Consider the following 18,747-nt stretch of genomic DNA (forward strand, 5'->3'; position numbering starts at 1 on the left):
GAAATGCTTCAAAAAAAGAAAAATGGAAGAACTGAAGCAAGTATGGCAAAAGCTTGATCATTGTAGAATCTGGTGAAGAAATGTCAGGGTTTATCATAAGAACTTGGTCTATTTTTTACATTTTTCGTATTTTTAATGAACATAATGTAAATATTGAAACTTTAGGTTTTTTTTCAAACAGTAGATACCCTCTTCTTGCTGGTGGGTGTGGGAGGAAAGGACTGCTACCTTTTTAAGCTTCCCTAAAGACTGTATCTAAATCTTGATTTTTTTTCCAGGATTACTCTTAACATCATTTGTTTCAACTTGCTATGATATATCCTCCTAGTACCATGACCATTTATGTAACTTTCTGTTCCTCTTCTTATTTGGTCCCAGCCTCTCTTGAATTTATTTTGTCTGCTCTTTTTGTTTTCATCTGTTGCTTGTCAGTGAGCCTATATTTATGAGTTCATTTATGCTTTCTTTCCACTGCTAATGTACACTTCTAGCCACTGGTTAAAATCAAATAAGTATTGAGTAAGGACCACAAGGCTGGAGTAGCAAGTATCTAGAACTTCTGCTGCCCTATCAGTTCTCTCATTTATGGAAGATGTTGAGAAACAGGAAAGCCTGTGTTCTATGATTATCCCTATTATAAAAATAATGGATTGATCATAACCGATGAAAATAAATAATTTCTTATTTGCCCTTCAATCCATGTACCCCCAAGTAGCCTTTCTCATAGTGTTAACAGAATTAAGACCTACAGAGAATGACTCGAGTAACTCTTTTTTCCATTCACTCAAGGATAGTGTATGGCTGATAACATTTTAGATCCACACGGAGGAGCTAAGTTATTTCATTATATACTATGAATGATGTAGGGCATCATAGTTTCTCTGACAACCGGTTGAGCCTGGCTGAAGCTGAACTAGAGACTTCTCAGTCTTGTCTTGTGGCCTTGACCTTGCAGTTGTCTTCATACAGTTCAGATATTAAGTGTTTAGAAATCTTACCTATTCCACTGTTAAAATTGTGAAAGTAAGGGATATGGGAGAAGCTGGAATGTTATCCTATTTTGAAATTCTGAAACCTAAAAAAATTGCAACCTTAATGGAAATTTATAAAATTAACAACCTGCAGTAATGAACACTAGATTTAGACTTAGAATTATTTGTAGTTATTAAATCAAGAACCTGAAACTGTGGTTTAAAAGAATATTGAAGGGCTCCTGGGTGGTGCAGTCGGTTATGCATCTGACTCTTGGTTTCGACTCTGGTCGTGAGTCCGGCTCCCTGCTCAGTGCAGAATCTGCTTGGGATTCTCTCTCTTCTTCTTCCTTTGCCCCTCCCCCACACCCGTTGTCAAATAAACAAATTCATTCATTCATTAATTCCAGAGTCCTGTGTGCCAGTGATCCCCCCAATCACTTACTCCAACATGGACCCCTTCTCTTGAGCTTCAGGCTGCTACCTCCTCCTCATTATCACATAATTAGTAGTTGTAATATTCTGATAATTAATAATATCACATACTTAATAAATCACAAGCTGTTTTTTTTTAAATCTCCTCTTGTCTAGTCTTTCCTGTAATTATTGTAGTTCAAACTCCCAAATTTCTTGTTTGAGTAGATTTTTTTATCTGTACCTCTATAGCCTTGTCTCTACTAAATCCCCCATTTGTCACCAGAGGTAGGTTTCCAAAAACACTAAATATAGTCCTGTCTCTCTCTTGTTTAAAGTTTTTTAGTGACTTTCCATTTCTTTTAAAATAAAATGTTTCTAGGCTACTTTTCTCAACATTTTTCTTTCCCCATACTTAAGACAAGCTCCAAGTCTTTGTTTCCTGAATGCTCTCTGTCCTTCCATGTGTTTTCACCTTTTGGTGCTCCTTTCTGCCAGAAAAGCTCCCAATGCCTGTGATCCCTTCCCTCACTACCTTAATCTGTGCACCAGTTTTCAGTTGTACCTTTTTTGCGGATGTAGATTAAAGCATTTGTCACACTGCATTGTCATTGGCTTGTGAGTTTAAGACTGTACACATGTATAGTTAACATTCTGAGGACTGTGATTTTATTTTCTTTGAATTCCCATAGCCTAAGATAAATTGAGATGAATTTTCTTTGTAAGAAATATTCTGCAGTGAGTTAAACAAGATTACAATTTCTATGAATTAAAAGCATTTCTAGATATTTTTAAACCAACTTCTCGTTTATTACATCTGATATTTTTTTCATGGAATAAACAATAACCGTAGGGCTATTTTCTCCTCTGATTTTCCTTTCTTGGCTTTGTTGTTGTTGTTCATGTGGTGGTTGTTTCCTGCAGATAAAAATTATAGCTGTCAATTTTCTTAATTCCATAGAAAAATTGTGAAAAGAAAACCATAATTCTGAAATCCCAGCACTGTCAACATTTTTTTTTAACACTGTCAACATTTTGTTGCATTTCTTATCACACTGTTTTACTGTTGCTATCCATCTATCTATATTTCTGAATCTCTTTGTTTTTAATAGCTATTGTGAGCATGTAAATTTGCTTTAAAACAGTTTTTAATAAATGCTTGATATCCCATCATTTAGATGTATTATAAATATTCTGGAATTTTGGAAATATTTTGGAATTTGAATTTTAGGTATTGTCTAATTGTGTAATGTTAGAATCTGTCTCTTTTAATAAAGACCTTTAACCCATTTGTAGTCCTTCTAATAACTAAAGATTCCTTGCCTTTTTTTTGGTAATACGGATTATTTTCTTCTAATGATGATTTGGAAAATACACATTCTGTTTTTGTTGTAGATAATTACTTTTTTGTTTTTGAGGATTTTGATGCATTTTAAATTTTGAGTGAAACAGAATCTACTAATTGACCCAACGGGGAGAAAATGGAATACTTGCACATTTTCAGCTTCTCTTCCCGAATTCCCAGTTTCTTATGAATATAATTTGGAAGTTTTGACTCAAATTATATAAAATGGTTAGTTTTTCAAAAATGTGTTTATTCAAGGCTTTTTTTTTTTTTAAGATTTTATTTATTTATTTGAGAGAGAGAGAATGAGAGAGAGCACATGAGAGGGGGGAGGGTCAGAGGGAGAAGCAGACTCCCAGCTGAGCCGGGAGCCCGATGCAGGACTCGATCCCGGGACTCCAGGATCATGACCTGAGCCCAAGGCAGTCGCTTAACCAACTGAGCCACCCAGGCGCCCGCTTTTTTGGCTTTTGACAAGTTGATTTGACTAGTTGCTTAATATTTTTATATCCCAATTTTTTTTTAAGTTTTATTTATTTAAGTAATGGCTACATCTAATACAAGGTTCGAACTCAGGACTCCAAGGTCAAGAGCCAGACCATCTTTCAACTGAGCCAGCCAGGTGACGCTATATCCCAGTTCTTAAAATTTTATTTTAAGTCCTCTCTGGCTTGGTTGGAAAAAGACTTTGAGTTACTTTTTCAGTAGGAGTTTGTGGATAGTATGTTATTGCTTGTTTGAGAATGTCTTACTCTTGCAAATTAATGACAATTTGACATAAAATTTTAAGTCCTAACTTCTTTTCTCAAAATTGTGTAGACATTGCTCCATTGTTTTCTGGCATTCAGTATTATAGAAAAATGTGAGACCAGTCTTATTTTTCTTTGTGGGTAAACTGTGATTTTCCTAGATGTTTATGGGCAGATTTCTGTATGTTTTCTTAAAACCTAAACTTTTTACAAAGATATGTCTAGGATGATATTCCATTTTCATTAATTTTTGTGTCTTGTCCTGCCATTGAATTTCCGGAGTCAGCTGCTGCTTCAGCTCAGAAAAGTTACATTCTATTATTTCTTTGGTTTGTATCTTCTCCAATTTTTTGCTTTTCTGGGAATTATTTTGTGAGTTGATTGAATTTCTTAGATTTATATGCCATGTCTTTTTTTTAAGATTTTATTTATTTATTTGACAGAGACACAGCGAGAGAGGGAACACAAGCAGAGGGAGGGGCAGAGGGAGAAGCAGGCTTCCTGCCAAGCAGGGAGCCCGATGCGAGGCTCGATCCCAGGACCCTGGGATCATGACCTGAGCCAAAGGCAGATGCTTAATGACTGAGCCACCCAGGCGCCCCTATATGCCATGTCTTAAGATTTAAAAAAAAAAAAAATTTAGCTGTCTTGTTTTTGCCAGAATAAGACCAATACTTAGAAGAGTTCCCAATTAAATTCTCTCAAATTTAGTATAGATATTAGTTGGAATGGTTTTCTTCCACAATTCATTTGCATTAAAACAAAAGTTCAAAGAAGTTTCAAAAATGGGGACACCTGGGTGGCTCAGTCAGCTAAGCGTCTGCTCAGGTCATGATGCCGGGGTTCTGGGATCGAGCCCTGCATCAGGTTCCCTGCTCAGTGGGGAGCTTGCTTCTCCCTCTGCCTCTGCTCCCCTGCTTGTGCTCGCTCTCAAATAAATAAAATCTTTAAGAAAAAAGTTTCAAAAACATGAAACTCTTTATTTTCTAAGTGGGACAAATGTTTCCCTTGAAATATTCTCATTTTCTTAGAAAACCTCTTTTTAATTGTATAAGGAAAAAAAATTTCAGTCTACTCTTAATAAGAACTATCACAAATCTCAATGAGTGGACTCCGAATTAAGTGTTATTTTAGATTCTTTATACGTTCATATGTTTGCACTTAATGCATATTTTTACTATTTATGATAGTTCTCTCAGTGAAATAGAAGATTCCCTCCCTCCTGGAAAAGCAGTATTTTATACATGGGCTGATCCAGTGGGCTCTAGAAAGCTGAAGTGGAGATGTGGAAAAAGCCATGGTGAAGTAACACAAAAGGATGTACGTATGGGGTTGAGTATTACTGTTCTAAACATCTTTTTTTTTTTTAAAGATATTCTCTTCCGGCTTTGCTATTTATAAGGCCTGCTTTGTGTCTGTACTTTTAAACAACTGCCAAAGATTTTTTCTTTTTTTAAGTTTCAGGAGTAGAATTGAGTGATTCATCACTTACATGTAACACCCAGGGTTCATCATTACCAGTGCCCTCCTTAATCCCCATCACCCATCTCATCCATCCCCCTCCAGCAGCCCTCAGTTTGTTCTCTAAAGTCTGTTTTATGGTTTGCCTCTTTTTTCCCCCTTCATTTGTTTTGTTTCTTTAATTCCACATATGAATGAAATCACATGGTATTTGTCTTTCTCTGACTTACTTCGCTAAGCATAATATAGTCTCTAAGCAGCAGAAAGAGAAATCAAGGAATTGGTTCGCATTTATAATTGCATCAAACACCGTAAGATACGTAGGAATAAACCTAACCAGAGAGGTAAAAGATCTGTATATCTTATCCAAAAAAGTGAAGATGACACAAAGAAATAGTAAAACATTCCATGCTCATGGATTAGAACCAAATATTGTTAAAAAAAAAAAATGCCGAAGATTTTAAAAGCAGTATTCAAATTTTAACCAAAACATTTAAAACCAGAAGAGGTCCTGTATGGCTACATCATTATTTGCTGCTGTTACGTTATAAAAGGTACACTAGGCTTAGGTAAGGTGCTTTCAGCATTTGTCTCATAAACAGTATTGCACTGACAGTCATTTTAGGTCAATGTGGCTTCTGTGAGGATCATTTTAGGGACCCACTAAGGAATTTATTTTTGAGTGGTTTATTATAATGATAAAGTTATGTATAAACATTTTCCAGTAACATTTTGAATGACTTTGAGAAATTCTTATTAAAATGGTATTAGTCAGGATGCCCAGTGGCTCATTCAGTTAAGTGTCTGCCTTCGGCTCAGGTCATGATCCCGGGGTCCTGGGATTGAGCCCGACGTGGGGCTCCCTGCTCAGCGGGAAGTCTGCTTCTCTCTCTCCCTCTGCCTGCAGCTCCCCCTGCTTGTGCATGCATGCACGCTCTCTCTCTCTCTCTCTCTCTCTCTCTCTCTCTCTCTCCCCCCCTCTGTCAAATAAAATCTTTAAAAAAAAAAATTCTTGAGATAGATACTGTGTTAGTCTGGTTGGGCTGCCATGACAGAATACCTTAGTCTGGGTGGCTTAAACCACACAAATTTATTTCTCAGAGTTTGAGAGCTGGAAGCCCAAGATCAAAGTGCCAGCATGGTCAGGTTCTGGTGAACCTGATGAGGACTCTTCTTGACTTGCAGTTGACCACCCTCTCACTCTGTCCTCACATGGTGGAGAGAGAAGGAGTGAACTCTCTGGTATCTCTTAGCAGGATACTAATCCTGTTGGATCAGAGCCCTGACCCCTCTTTTATGATGTCATTTAACCTTAACTACCTCCATAAAGGCCCTGTGTCCAAAAGAGTCACATTGGAGGTTGGGACTTGAACATAAGACTTTGGGGGAGTGAGGGGACACAATCAAGTTAATAGCAGATACTGAGATCAGTGGTTTTCAGATTTTCCTTTTATATGAAGTCACTTAAAGGCACAAATTTCCCTCCAAAAAACGGCATTAGTCTGATCTCACAAATTTTGATGTACTTTATATTTATTATCCTTTAGTTCAAAATCTTTTCTAAATTTCATTTTTATTTATTTTTATATCCATATATATATTTTGTTTTTAATATTTTACATATTTTTTATTTTGTGGGTTTTTTTTTTTTATATTTTGGTTTCATGGCTCCTTAGGTCATTGCTTAGTTTTCAAAAAGTAAGGGAATTTTTTAATTACGTTCATTGATTTCTAACTTAATTCCACTGTGATTTGAGAACATACTCTGATTCGGTCCTGAAATTTATTGAGATAGGTATTGTGGGCCAGATTTTGTGTAGTCATTTTGTGCATATTTCATGTATATTTGAAAAGAATATTCTGTAGTTGTTGGTTACAATATTCTATATATGTCAATTTCAAGTTTATTATATTGTTTAAATCTTCCAGCTCATTAGGTTTTTTGTATGCATGTTTGCTTGTAGCATTGTATTTAAAATCTCTTGTAGATACATACTTTCATCTTTTAGTTTTTTAATTTTGGCTTTTATATTTTGAAACTATGTGATTAGGTTGATAAAAATTTAGAATTGTTATATTTTCCTGGTAGGTTGATCATTTTAATCATGCATCATTAGTATATAATATTGCAGTGCCCACCATTGTATCTTTTTAGATTTAAACATTTAGACTCTCAAAACTATCACAGACTACAGTCTGCAGCTGCCTACACAGAAAGATACAGGTCAGGAAACAAAGCTTGCCAGCCGGGAGCATCACACATTTTGCCTACCAGTTAAGGAAGCATTCTCTTTGGTCACCTGCAATGACAGTTTTGTTGTGATGGAACAAGGCTCACTTGGGTGTGTTATGAGCCACTTTGACCTACACGCCCTATTCCACAATAGCACATATCTCTTGTAACAACCCATGACCATAGCTTATATGTGTTCTGCAAGGAATGTATAGACATCACCACACTAAAAGAAATCTGTAGCTTTTAGTGCTACTACAACATGCATTCTTGACTTACTAAAACCTGCTGTAAATTAGTACTGGTACTAATTTCCCAATAATATAAGGACTTTGGAACTCTTACTCCATTTACCCTCTTTCATCTTATGTACTGTTGTGTGTTTTATTTCTAAATATATACTAAATCCCATAAGAAGTATTATTACTGCTTTCTGCAACTAATAATGCATTTAAAATAACTCACATGTTTTCCTTTCTTCCGTTTTTCCAAACTGCCTCTCCATGTTTCCATTTGTGTTAATTTTTCTTCTCTTCAGTATTTTTCTAATGCGAGTCGACAGCTGACAAATTGTCTTTCAGTTTCATTTGTCTAGAAATGTCTTTATTTTGTCCCTTTTTTTTTGTAGGATATTTATGCTGGATGTCAAATTTCAGAGTTGGCACTTCTTTTTTTCTTCACCTTAGGACTCCAGTATTACAAAAATATTAGACCTTTTCACCATGTCCCTTGTGATTTTCATGTGATCTTCTATATTGTTTCATCCTTTTCTCTCTGACCTTCAGTATGAATATCTTTTTCTGACCTTTCACTAGACTTCTCTTGTGGTGTCTAATCTCTTAAAGTCATCCATTGAGTTCTTTAATTATTGAAATGATCAGTTCTAGGATTTCTTTTTAGAAGTTTTGTTTCAAAATTCTCTACCTTGTTACATTGAATATATATATTTTTTAAAGATTTTATTTATTTATTTGACAGAGAGACAGCAAGAGAGGGAACACAAGCAGGGGGAGTGGGAGAGGGAGAAGCAGGCTTCCTGCTGAGCAGAGAGCCCGATGGGGGGCTCGATCCCAGGACCCTCGGATCATGACCTGAGCCGAAGGCAGATGCTTGATGACTGAGCCACCCAGGTGCCCCTACACTGAATATATTAATTGTAGCTATTTTAAAGCCTATCTGATAATCTGATATCTAGATCTCTTGTGGATGCTGTTATATCTTCTCTTTTTTTTTTTTCTTAGTGTTCACTCATATATATTTCTTAAATGCATGTTTAATTTTGACTATGTGCTGGACATAGTATATGAAAAGTTTTAGCGACAGTTTTAGGCACTGTATAGTATCCCTTTTTTCTTGAGAAGAAATGGTTTTGCCTTTGTCAGGCAGCTGGTCTGGGGGGCGGATTTCCTTAATCTAAAGGAGGATTGAAATGATTTGAATCTAGTCTTCAATCCTTGTAAGGACTAGTCTACTTTGAGTTCACCCTGCCACCTAGAGTATAGCCCTTTGGGGACTCAACTAAAAGCCTAAGCTGTTGACCCCTTCTTTTTTTTTATGCCCTATATTCCAGCTTTAATCCTTCCATTTCCATGAGACTACGCAGTATTTTTCTGATTTTCTTAACTTCTCAGTGTCTGCTTCTACTTTTAGAATTGGCAGTTGGCTTTTTGAGAATTCCTTCTCACTCAGATCTTGGCTTCATTAATCCTACTGTCTTGGTAGCCTTGCTGTCTTTTCAAACACATTATCCTCTTTATATTTTGTCTAGTGAAAGTTCTTGTTCTTAGCAAGAGGGTTGGTCTAGAGATCACCTACTCATCAACTGCTAGAGCAGTAACTCACGGTATCTTTTCAAAATTAAGCTTGTTAGCATATGGGAGTGTTACGGCATTTTGTGTATTGATTTTGTATGCAGAAAACTCACTGAATTCTCTTATTAATATTACTTGTTTTTTATTTTTCTATATGGGCAGTCATGACTCAAATAATGAGAGTTTTGTTTTCCCCTTTTCAGTCCTTTCATCTTTAATTTCTTTTTGCCTTACTGGACTGGTTAGGATCTTTAATATACTATTGAGTGAAAGTGGTGTTTGCAAATATTTTTGCCTTATATATGATCTTAAATTACATACCTTCAACATTTTGCCTTCAAATATGATCTTTGCCAAAGTTTGGTATTTTCTTTTTTCGGAGGACAGTTTGATAAGAGGTTAAAAAAAAAAGCAAAACTCCTCATCTACTCTTTTGTTTGCCAGAGATTTTTATTATGGTTGGATATTGAATTTTATAAAATGTTTTCTCCCAAATAGGTGCTGTTTTATTTGCATAACTTTTTTCTTGCAAACAGCCATCTTGAGTCACTTTAATTCCTCCTGTAGAATTTCCTACAGGAGTGAGTTCTTGTTGATGGTGAAATTTAGTAGTTTTTGTCTTTAGGCAACTTTATTTTGTACTTACTGAAGGATATTTTTGCTGAGTAAGGAATTCTGGGTTGAGGGTCATTTTCTCTTAGTATATTGATATATTTTTCCATTATATTCTAGTTTTGCTGTTGTGGAGTCCAGTGTAGATTTTTTTTGTCTTTTGATGTATTTGAGAAGGCTGCCTATAATTGGCCTAATTTTAATTTTTTAATTCTTGGTTATTAGAATTTATTCAGGAAGAATGATTTTATTTTATATAAATAATCTTATTTGATCTTTTGATTAGTACTTTTGCATATTTATATCATAATGCTAGTTAAACTTTATAAAGATAAATCTGAAATCCACTTCAGAATATTAGGACTTCAGAATTATTTGGAAATAAATTAGTTGTCTTATTTTTCATTGTTGTTTTAGTGCTATGTATTTTATTTTAGCAAGTATTATAAATAGATTAACTCTAAGTACTGACTTTATGGTAGCAATTCCACTTTTTAAATTCACTGTATTATAACATGAATGTGTATGATACAGTATGTCCCCCGCCATCTCATACCCCCAGTGGATGCTCAGAACCACTGATAGTACCAAGCCATATATAAACCATGTTTTTTCTTATGCATACATACCTATGATAAAGTTTAATTTATAAATTAGGCACAGTGAGGGATTAAAAACAAAAACTAATAATAAAATGAAACAATTATTTACTGTAATAAAAGTCCTATGAATGTGGTCTCTCTCTCTCTCAAAATATTTTGTACTCGCCCTTCTGATGATGATGATGTGAGATGATAAAATGCATAGATGGGTGAGATGAAGTGAGATGAAAGACGTAGGCATTGGGATGTAGTATTAGACTACTACCAGTCTTCCGACCATATGTCAGAAGGAGGATCATCTGCTTCTGGAATGTGGTTGACCACAAGTAGCTGAAACTATGGAATGCAAAACCATAGAGAAGGGGGAGTACTGTATGTTAAAATTTCCTATTGATCAGAATATTCACTAGAATATTGACCAAAAATTCATGGCTGACTGTTTATTATTAGAATTTGCTATTATCTTGTCATTGAACTTCAAGACCCTGATATTAACACAATGCTTATAAATAAGGGCTTCCTGCAGAATTAACCATGTGGTGAATATCTGTGCTTTGTAGAGCATGCAACTGAAGTGTCAGATATTTTTTATCCTATTTAATTCAGCTCTGTAAGGAAATACAAATTTCTGACTGAACAACTTTTAACATATAACACATTGATTGGTCTTAGAATAAAGCAGAGAAAATAATATTTTGTGTTATTGATTAGTCTACTAAGGAAGACTAAATTTTTTTAAGATGTTGAAAGAACAATAACAGTTAACCTGTCTTCCTGATTAATAACTTCATAATAATAATGGCAGAGGCTAACATCAACTGATTTTAATTATGTAAATTTCTGAATGTTATACAAATTCTAATTCATTTAGTTTGTCCAACCCTTTGAAGGAGTTACCGTTATAATTCTCATTTTTCAAATGTGGAATCTAAATTTCCTGTTGGTTAAGACTCTGATTTTTTGTTTTAGGATATGATGACACCTATAAATTCGGGGAAAAAGACCATTTATTTAGTTTCATTCTTTGAAGGCTTACAACGCATTATTTTATTCACTGAAGATCCAAGGGTATTTAAAGCAACATATGAAAGTGAGAAAGCAGAGTTAGCAGAGCAAGAAATTGTGTTGGCCTTACAAGATGTTGGAATTTCTCTCGTCAACAACTACACAAAGCAAGAAGTAGCCTATATTGGCATTACAAGGTTAGATACATTAAACTTTAAGTAATTAGTTCTTAATCATTAAGAACGGTGATAGTAAAATCTAAAATTATTGTTTAAATTTTGTGTTTTGACTGTTATACTAAGCTAATGCTGATTTAAAAATGCTTTTGAGATTATTTTTTTGCCTTTTGAGATAAAGATATGTCAGAAATCAAATTTATAAATCCGGTCTTATGTTGATGATCTCAGCTTTTAAAAAAGATTATTCAGCTTATCAAAAGTACACTTTATTTAACATGTCATAAGGAAATATTTAATTTTCTATTACTACCCACGGTCTAGGATACAGTGTAGATGCTCCATAAATAGTTGTTGGAGGAATAAAGCCAATCATTCTTTAACTTGAGCTTGACACTTTTAAGATACAATAAGATAATATGGAATATATCATTCTCCATGTAAATCATCACCAGTAAAATTCTTCTTTATGCCTTTAATATTCCTATTCATAAATACTTAAGGTAAAATTAATTTGTATATATTAGTGCCTAATTTGAGAGCATTGAGAGATTCCAGTCTGTATAACCAGGATAATGTAGTTTTAACCCTTGAGTTTAAGCTGTCACACAATTTAAAGGTATATGGTATAGGTTTAAATTTGTTTTTCTATATAAATTCATCTAGAAACGCCCTTGACTTTTCATTGAATGGAATCCATGCCATTTACAAAGGAATATTAAAAACTATTTTCTTACAAATTTTTATTCTCAAGAAGTGTGTTTATTATTTTCTAAGTGCTATGCTAAATGATGTGAGTGCAAAGAGGAATAATACACAGTTCCTGCCTCTCTGTTTATTAAGTGAATATAAATTTTAGAGGGAATTAATAAATAGAATACTTAAATAACTTACATTTGTAAACGGAGTAATTTTAGAATGTAGATGGATGTTTTTATTCTGTATTTAAGTCTTTCAGCAGTTTTTCAGTGAGATTTGTTCCATCCCCTCTTAGATTACAATTTCACACTTTGTCTCATTTTAAACCCCTATTTTCTCTCATACCTCACTGCCCTGTATCCCATTTCAGTGAGATAATGGAAGCAGTCAAAAGGGAATTTCCAAAGACCCACTCCCCCAAATCACAACTTTCTACCCATGAGCATTTTTTACCTACACACTGTGCCAACATCTTCTCCACAGTTATCATAGATACATGTGCTCCTATTTAAAAATATTTTTCAACTTTGCATTCTATTCCATTTCCTCTTGCCTTCTTGAGACATTGATCCCACAATTCTTTCTCTCTCCTACATCAATAATTTTTGGCTCTCTTTTGGGTTATGCCCATTAGTATTATTTATCTCAACTTAAAAAATTCTCTTGAGCCTACTTTCCCTGCTACCCTCTGCCCACTTTTTAGCTTCCTTTTATAGCCAAACTCCTCAAAAGTGTTATCAGTTACAGAAGAGTTTAATATACTCACTATATCCAATAATTATTTTACCTGTTCTTTCTTTAACCACTCCAGCAGGAGTTTGCTGTCAACACACCATGACACTGGTCTTGTCAAGATCACCAGAGACCAGTCTTCATGTTGCTTAAGTTTACAGCACTTATACAGATCCTGTCTTTTTTTTTTTTTTTTTTTCCTCCTTGATTTTTTTTTTTTTATTTTTCCGCCCTTTTTCCTTTCCTTTTTTTTTTTTTTTTTTTTTTTCCTCCTTGATAGTTTTTCTTTGTCTTGACTTTCAGGATACCTCACCATCTTGGTTTTTCTTTCTATCCCAGAATTCTCCACTTTATGTGTTCGTTCCTTGGCTACTTCTCAGCTGCTTAATACTGGGTGCCCTGGAGCCCTCAGACTTGAGTCCTCTTCTCTTCTCTGTTTCAAATACCACAATATATGCCCAAAAAATTTAGCAAATGTTTCTTTGACCAGAACTTTGTCCCAAATTCCACACTTGTATATCTACCACCTACACAAAATATCTACTCTTATATCTAAGAGACGTCTTAAACTTCATATGCGTAAAACCTGGTTCCTAATATCCTTCTACAAAACCTGCTTCCCCATTGGAGTTAATGACAACTCCCTCCTTCTGGTTGCTCAGGCAAAAAGCTTTGGAATCATCTTTGATTCCTCTCTTTATCTCACACTCCACATCTAATCCATCTAGAAGTTCTGTGCTGACCCTACCTTCAAGACAGACACAGGTCTGACCATTTTTTGCTGCCTCACTGTTCTACCCTAGGTAGAGCCATCACCGTTTTTCTCCTGACTTACTCCATTAAACTCCTAACCAGTTTTCTTGCTTCTGACCTTCATCCCCACCCCTTCCCCTCTCTCCCAGAACACAGTGTATTCTTTATAAAGCTTAAGTCAGATCACGTTGATGATCTCATCTTTCAGTGATTTCTCATTTCACAATAAAACTCAGTCTTTACAATATTCTATAAGGCTTTACATTATCTGGCTTCCCACTGTCTGTCTTACTTCATCTTCTACCCTTAGTGTGTTCCAGACCTGCCTGCCTTCTTGCTCTTCTTTGTACACTATAGGCGTGCTCTGCTTTTGAGTCTTTGCTGTAGCTAGTCCCTGTCCCAGGAATGCTTTTCTCTTGTCTGCTGGGTAACTCCCTTCTCTCCTGTGAGGTTGCTGAAGTCCCGTCTTGTCAGTGACACCCTGGCTGAGCACTCTGTTTCAGTACTGCAGCCCCCATCACTTGGCATATCTCAGTACTCCAGATCACTCACCCTGTCTTACTTTTTCTTTTTTCAAAAGCATTTTCACTTCTTAACTATATTATAATATACAAATTTATTATATTTACTATTTATGGGTCTGTCACTCCGCTAAAATAAAGCTCTAGGATGGCAAGGATGTTTACTGATAATATCTCTACCACCTAAATAGTGTCTGGGTAAAAGTCTAAGTATTGATTGAATTCTTATTTTTAAATCTGTAGTGTACTTGGCATATAACTGAGGATATTGTAAAATTTTACTGAAGGTTTTGCAATTCATGTAATAAACCAGATAAAATGAAAATGTTTATAAATTAGCACCATGATTTTTGCTTTCATATATAAGTTCTGATGTGGTTTGGGAGACAAAGCCCAAGAAGAAGGCAAGATGGAAGCCAATGAGTGTAAAGCACACTGAGAAGTTAGAGAAAGAATTTAAGGAATATACTGAATCTTCACCTTCAGAAGATAAGGTTGTTGAATTGGACACTAACATTCCGGTAATACTTTTAAGTACTGATGTGAAGTGTTAATTTTTACCTGTTGTAATTAGATGAATCACTAGTGAACTTTTAAGGAAAGTCTGGTTTCCTTACAAAACAGTGAATTCTGTCATATATACTTTATACAAAATACTTTAAAGGAATAGCTGTCTGTATTAACAACTCAGACTTTCTCTTAAGATGCTAATGAGATCTATTCCTTAGTTAACAAGAAGCCAATATGTTGTTTTACTTATTTTACTTTTTTTTCTTTTTTACCACTTTATTTTTTAGTAAATTTATATAAAAAGCGATACAACTTAAGTTGTAAGGATTATATGAACATTTTTGTGAGTTGTATTGGAAAGATCCAGTCTAAACCTAGTCAAATTGTAAAGATCCAGTCTAATCAACTATTTAGGCTGCTGTTTTAATTAACATTATCTTTAAAGTTTTCGGTACAAATTTCTAATTTTAATTGTGAATACAGAGAAATACAACAGTCTGGGGGGGGGTATTTTTCAGGTTTGCTTCACACCTAGTGGTACTAACATGAAAATTCTGCAGCCACATGTAATAGCTATAAGAAGAAATTATCTTCCAGCATTGAAAGTAGAATATAGCACATCCGCACATCAGTCATCATTTAGAATTCAAGTTTACAGAATACAGGTGAGTCTGAAAAGATAGTCAAATTGTATTCTTAAGGAACATAGCAATAAACCAAATGTATTCCATGGTCTCTCTTACCTAGTACTTCAGTTTCAGTGTTGATCTAGACTGCTTGATTCCTTCTACTTATTAAATCCTGTTATTCTAGTCGGGTTCTGTAATTAACATATTAATATACCGACCTGTCTTTATTTTCTTAGATCCAAAACCAGATACATGGTGCTATATTTCCATTTGTGTTTTATCCAATTAAACCTCCCAAGTCGGTCACCATGGATTCAGGTTTGTTTATATTTTTAGATTGCCATAAAAATGTTTATATTCTCTGTATGGTTTATTTTATTATAAAAACACGAAACGATTCTCAAGTTTAGTTTCTGTGGGATCATTAGAAAATTAAACCTCTTGTAAAGGAACAAGTACTCAACTAAGGTCAACAACACATTGAATTCTGAGGAGAAGATTAATTAGGAATATATATTTAAATTTTTAGAAATATTACTGATTTGTAAATTCCTGATTTAAAAGCCACCAGGACCTTTGAATAAATTGTGAAGAAAATCAAATTCAGAGTGGTTTCTGACCATGGAAAATGTCCTGTATTCTCCAGATGAGTGTAATGACAAGTCTATTCTTCCATCCTCTGCTTCTCCCTCGAATTCCTTCTTTCTCTGTTATCCCTCTTCCCCTTTCTCTTTCCTCCCTCCTGCCCTTGCTTCCCACCCGCCACCTCCACACCACTGGCTCTGAACTATCTAAGGCGGTATTGATAATCTGCTTGGAAGCTGTTCACCATTGCACATGCCCAAGCCCCTCTACCTGGAAGCCCAGGACAAGACCCTGAAATCTGTGTTTTCACAGTGTTTCCCTGGTGATTCTAATGCATACTTCTACTTTAAAATTGCTAATTTAAGGATTTATCCTTAAAGTGAATACAGATACTTAAAAAAAACATCCTGGGGTCTGAAATAAGACTGTAATCAATCTTACAAATAGTAATTTTAATTGACACTCATGATTTAGTAAATCTCCATTGTGATGTGTATTAAATTGCAAGAAAATGCTTATCTTTTGCTTAAAGCATCATGGGATTAATCCTATTTATTAACTTTTGTAGCTCCAAAGCCCTTTACAGATGTCAGTATTGTCATGAGATCTGCAGGGCATTCCCAGATATCACGTATTAAGTAAGTGTCTTAATATATTTCTGTGTGTGTATTTAATGTTTTGATTTAAATATGTGAATTAATTATACTCTCTAAAGAACGATTTCAGGTGAGGCAAAGGTTTACATGCAAAATATTAAATTATAAAGATCATTAGGAAAATCTGTTTTATAATCTTGAAGAGTCAGAAGGCTGTGAATGAAATGTACTTGTATTTTATTTATTGTTTTCTCATTTAAGTTTTCTATAATTACTGCATATTGTTTTAGAAACAAGAAAAAATGGTATCTTAAAATTGTCACCACCCAGTCTAAGAAATAGAATATTGACAGAAACATCCATTGATATATTACTCCCCTATTTCTTGTTTTCTCCACCCTGTCAACCACGATAAACACTAACTTCATCCCTTATGTTTTAAAATATAATTTCATTCCACATATGTACCTAAACACATATGTGTTTACCACATATGTACCTTCTTAGTTTTCCTTTTTTTCATAAAAAAAAAATTTTTTTTTTTTGTTAAACTGAATGTGTACTTTTAGGACTGGATTTTTTCATTCAACTTTTTACCAAAATTTATTATTTTTGCTGTATTCGCTAGAGTTTATTATCACTAATGTATAATAATCTGCTCTATGACTATATACCACAGTTTACTTATCAGTTTTCTCTTCATAGGCATTTTCACATTTTGAGTTGGTTGGTATTATGAACAATGTTGCCATGACATTTTTGTTCATTTAGAAAATCCTAAATTTCAACATTCTAATAGTTATCTAATGCTTTTTTTCTCACCTGATTTTCTTAATGCACTTAATCGATGGTTTTTAAATGTTTTCTACTTTGTATTATAGGTATTTCAAGGTGTTGATCCAAGAAATGGACCTCAGGTTAGATCTTGGGTTTGTCTATGCTTTAGCAGAACTTATGACAGAAGCCGAAGTGACTGAAAAAACCGAGGTAAGATTCAGAATGATAGCATTGACGGGAAGGGTTGGGGAAGGAGGAGGACTAAAAGAATTATAAATTTTTAAAGATACTAAAATGGTTTCGATCCATCTTAAAAATAAAGTTTTTAAATTTTTCTTATGCTGCTATGGTGGGTAAATTGGTAGAAATCCCATTTTCAGATTATAGATGAAGAAAGCAAGACAAGTTAAAATAGCCTTATGAAGGTGAGTTAGCGAATAGGAAAGGTTTTAGGCCAATAGTAGGGAGAAGTAGTCATGGTTCACATCACTGTTTTTTCCTATTTTATTTTCCTGAGTTACTTCTGTTTTGATTAATAACTTAGAAATTTGGGTGTGACAAGAATATTCAGTGAGAGAAGGGATAAAAATAAAAGGTAGTATCTTATGATGGAAAGACTATAAAATCATAGTGATAGGGTAGCTCGGATCTGATCTCTTTTTCAGCTGTCTTCATATAAAGAACTCTGAAGATAGTATAAATTATGTGGATAAGGACAAGGACAAATATACTTTTTTTTTCTTTTAATAGCAGTTTATTGAAATACAGTTCACACGTCATACATTTTAATCATTTGTGGTGGACAGTTCAGTGGTTTTTAATGTATTTACAGAATTGTACAACCATCATTACTGTCTCATTCCAGAACATTTTCATCCACCCAAAAAAGAAACCATCCCAGTCTCATACAACCACTAATGTACTTTGTCTATAGGATTTCTTGTTCTAGATATATGGAATCATCCACTTGTAGTTTTTTTAATGGGCTTCTTACACTTAGCATAATGTTTACAGAGTTCATTCAAGTTGTAGCATGTTTCAGTACGTCATTCCTTTTTATGGCCAACTAATATTCTATTGTTATGGATATATTCCATATTATGTATATCCAGGACTCTGTGGATATGCCACATTTTGTTTATCCATTCATCAGTTAGGGATGTTTGGGCTATTTCCACATTTTGGCTATTATGAATAATACTGCTATGAATATTTGTAAAGTTTGAAATCATTAAAAATGTATGATTCTTAATGCATCATCATCAACACTTGTTTTTGTCTATCCTTTGGATTTTAGCCATCGTAGTGGGTGTGAAGTAGTATATTATTGTGATTGTGATTTACTTGTACCTGATGAGTAATGATGTTGGGCATCTTTTGATGTGTTGATGTACCACTTACATATTTTCTACAGAGAAATGTCTGTTCAGATCCTTTGCCTTTGTTAAATAGGTTGTCTCCTTTTTATTGAATTGTAATATTCTGAATACAAGTCCCATACCAGATAAATGATTTGCAAATATTTTCTCTCATTCTGTGTGTTGTGTTTTACTTCCTGATGTCTTT

General features: G+C 34.3%; 1 protein-coding gene across 4 annotated transcripts in view; it reads left to right on the forward strand.

The window, feature by feature from the left end:
• VPS13A (vacuolar protein sorting 13 homolog A) overlaps positions 1-18,747 on the forward strand; it is a 269,920-nt gene that overhangs the window by 204,763 nt on the left and 46,410 nt on the right. For all 4 annotated transcript variants that reach the window (XM_021689382.1, XM_044920643.1, XM_021689383.1 and 1 more), the window contains 7 exons: positions 4,670-4,799; positions 11,168-11,400; positions 14,452-14,605; positions 15,113-15,259; positions 15,460-15,541; positions 16,377-16,446; positions 17,286-17,391. In XM_021689382.1, the coding sequence (XP_021545057.1) occupies positions 4,670-4,799; positions 11,168-11,400; positions 14,452-14,605; positions 15,113-15,259; positions 15,460-15,541; positions 16,377-16,446; positions 17,286-17,391 (922 nt within the window). The remainder of the gene's footprint in view (positions 1-4,669; positions 4,800-11,167; positions 11,401-14,451; positions 14,606-15,112; positions 15,260-15,459; positions 15,542-16,376; positions 16,447-17,285; positions 17,392-18,747) is intronic.

Source organism: Neomonachus schauinslandi, chromosome 13 (genome assembly GCF_002201575.2).
Source record: "Neomonachus schauinslandi chromosome 13, ASM220157v2, whole genome shotgun sequence".
In the NCBI taxonomy this organism is placed as follows: domain Eukaryota; kingdom Metazoa; phylum Chordata; class Mammalia; order Carnivora; family Phocidae; genus Neomonachus; species Neomonachus schauinslandi.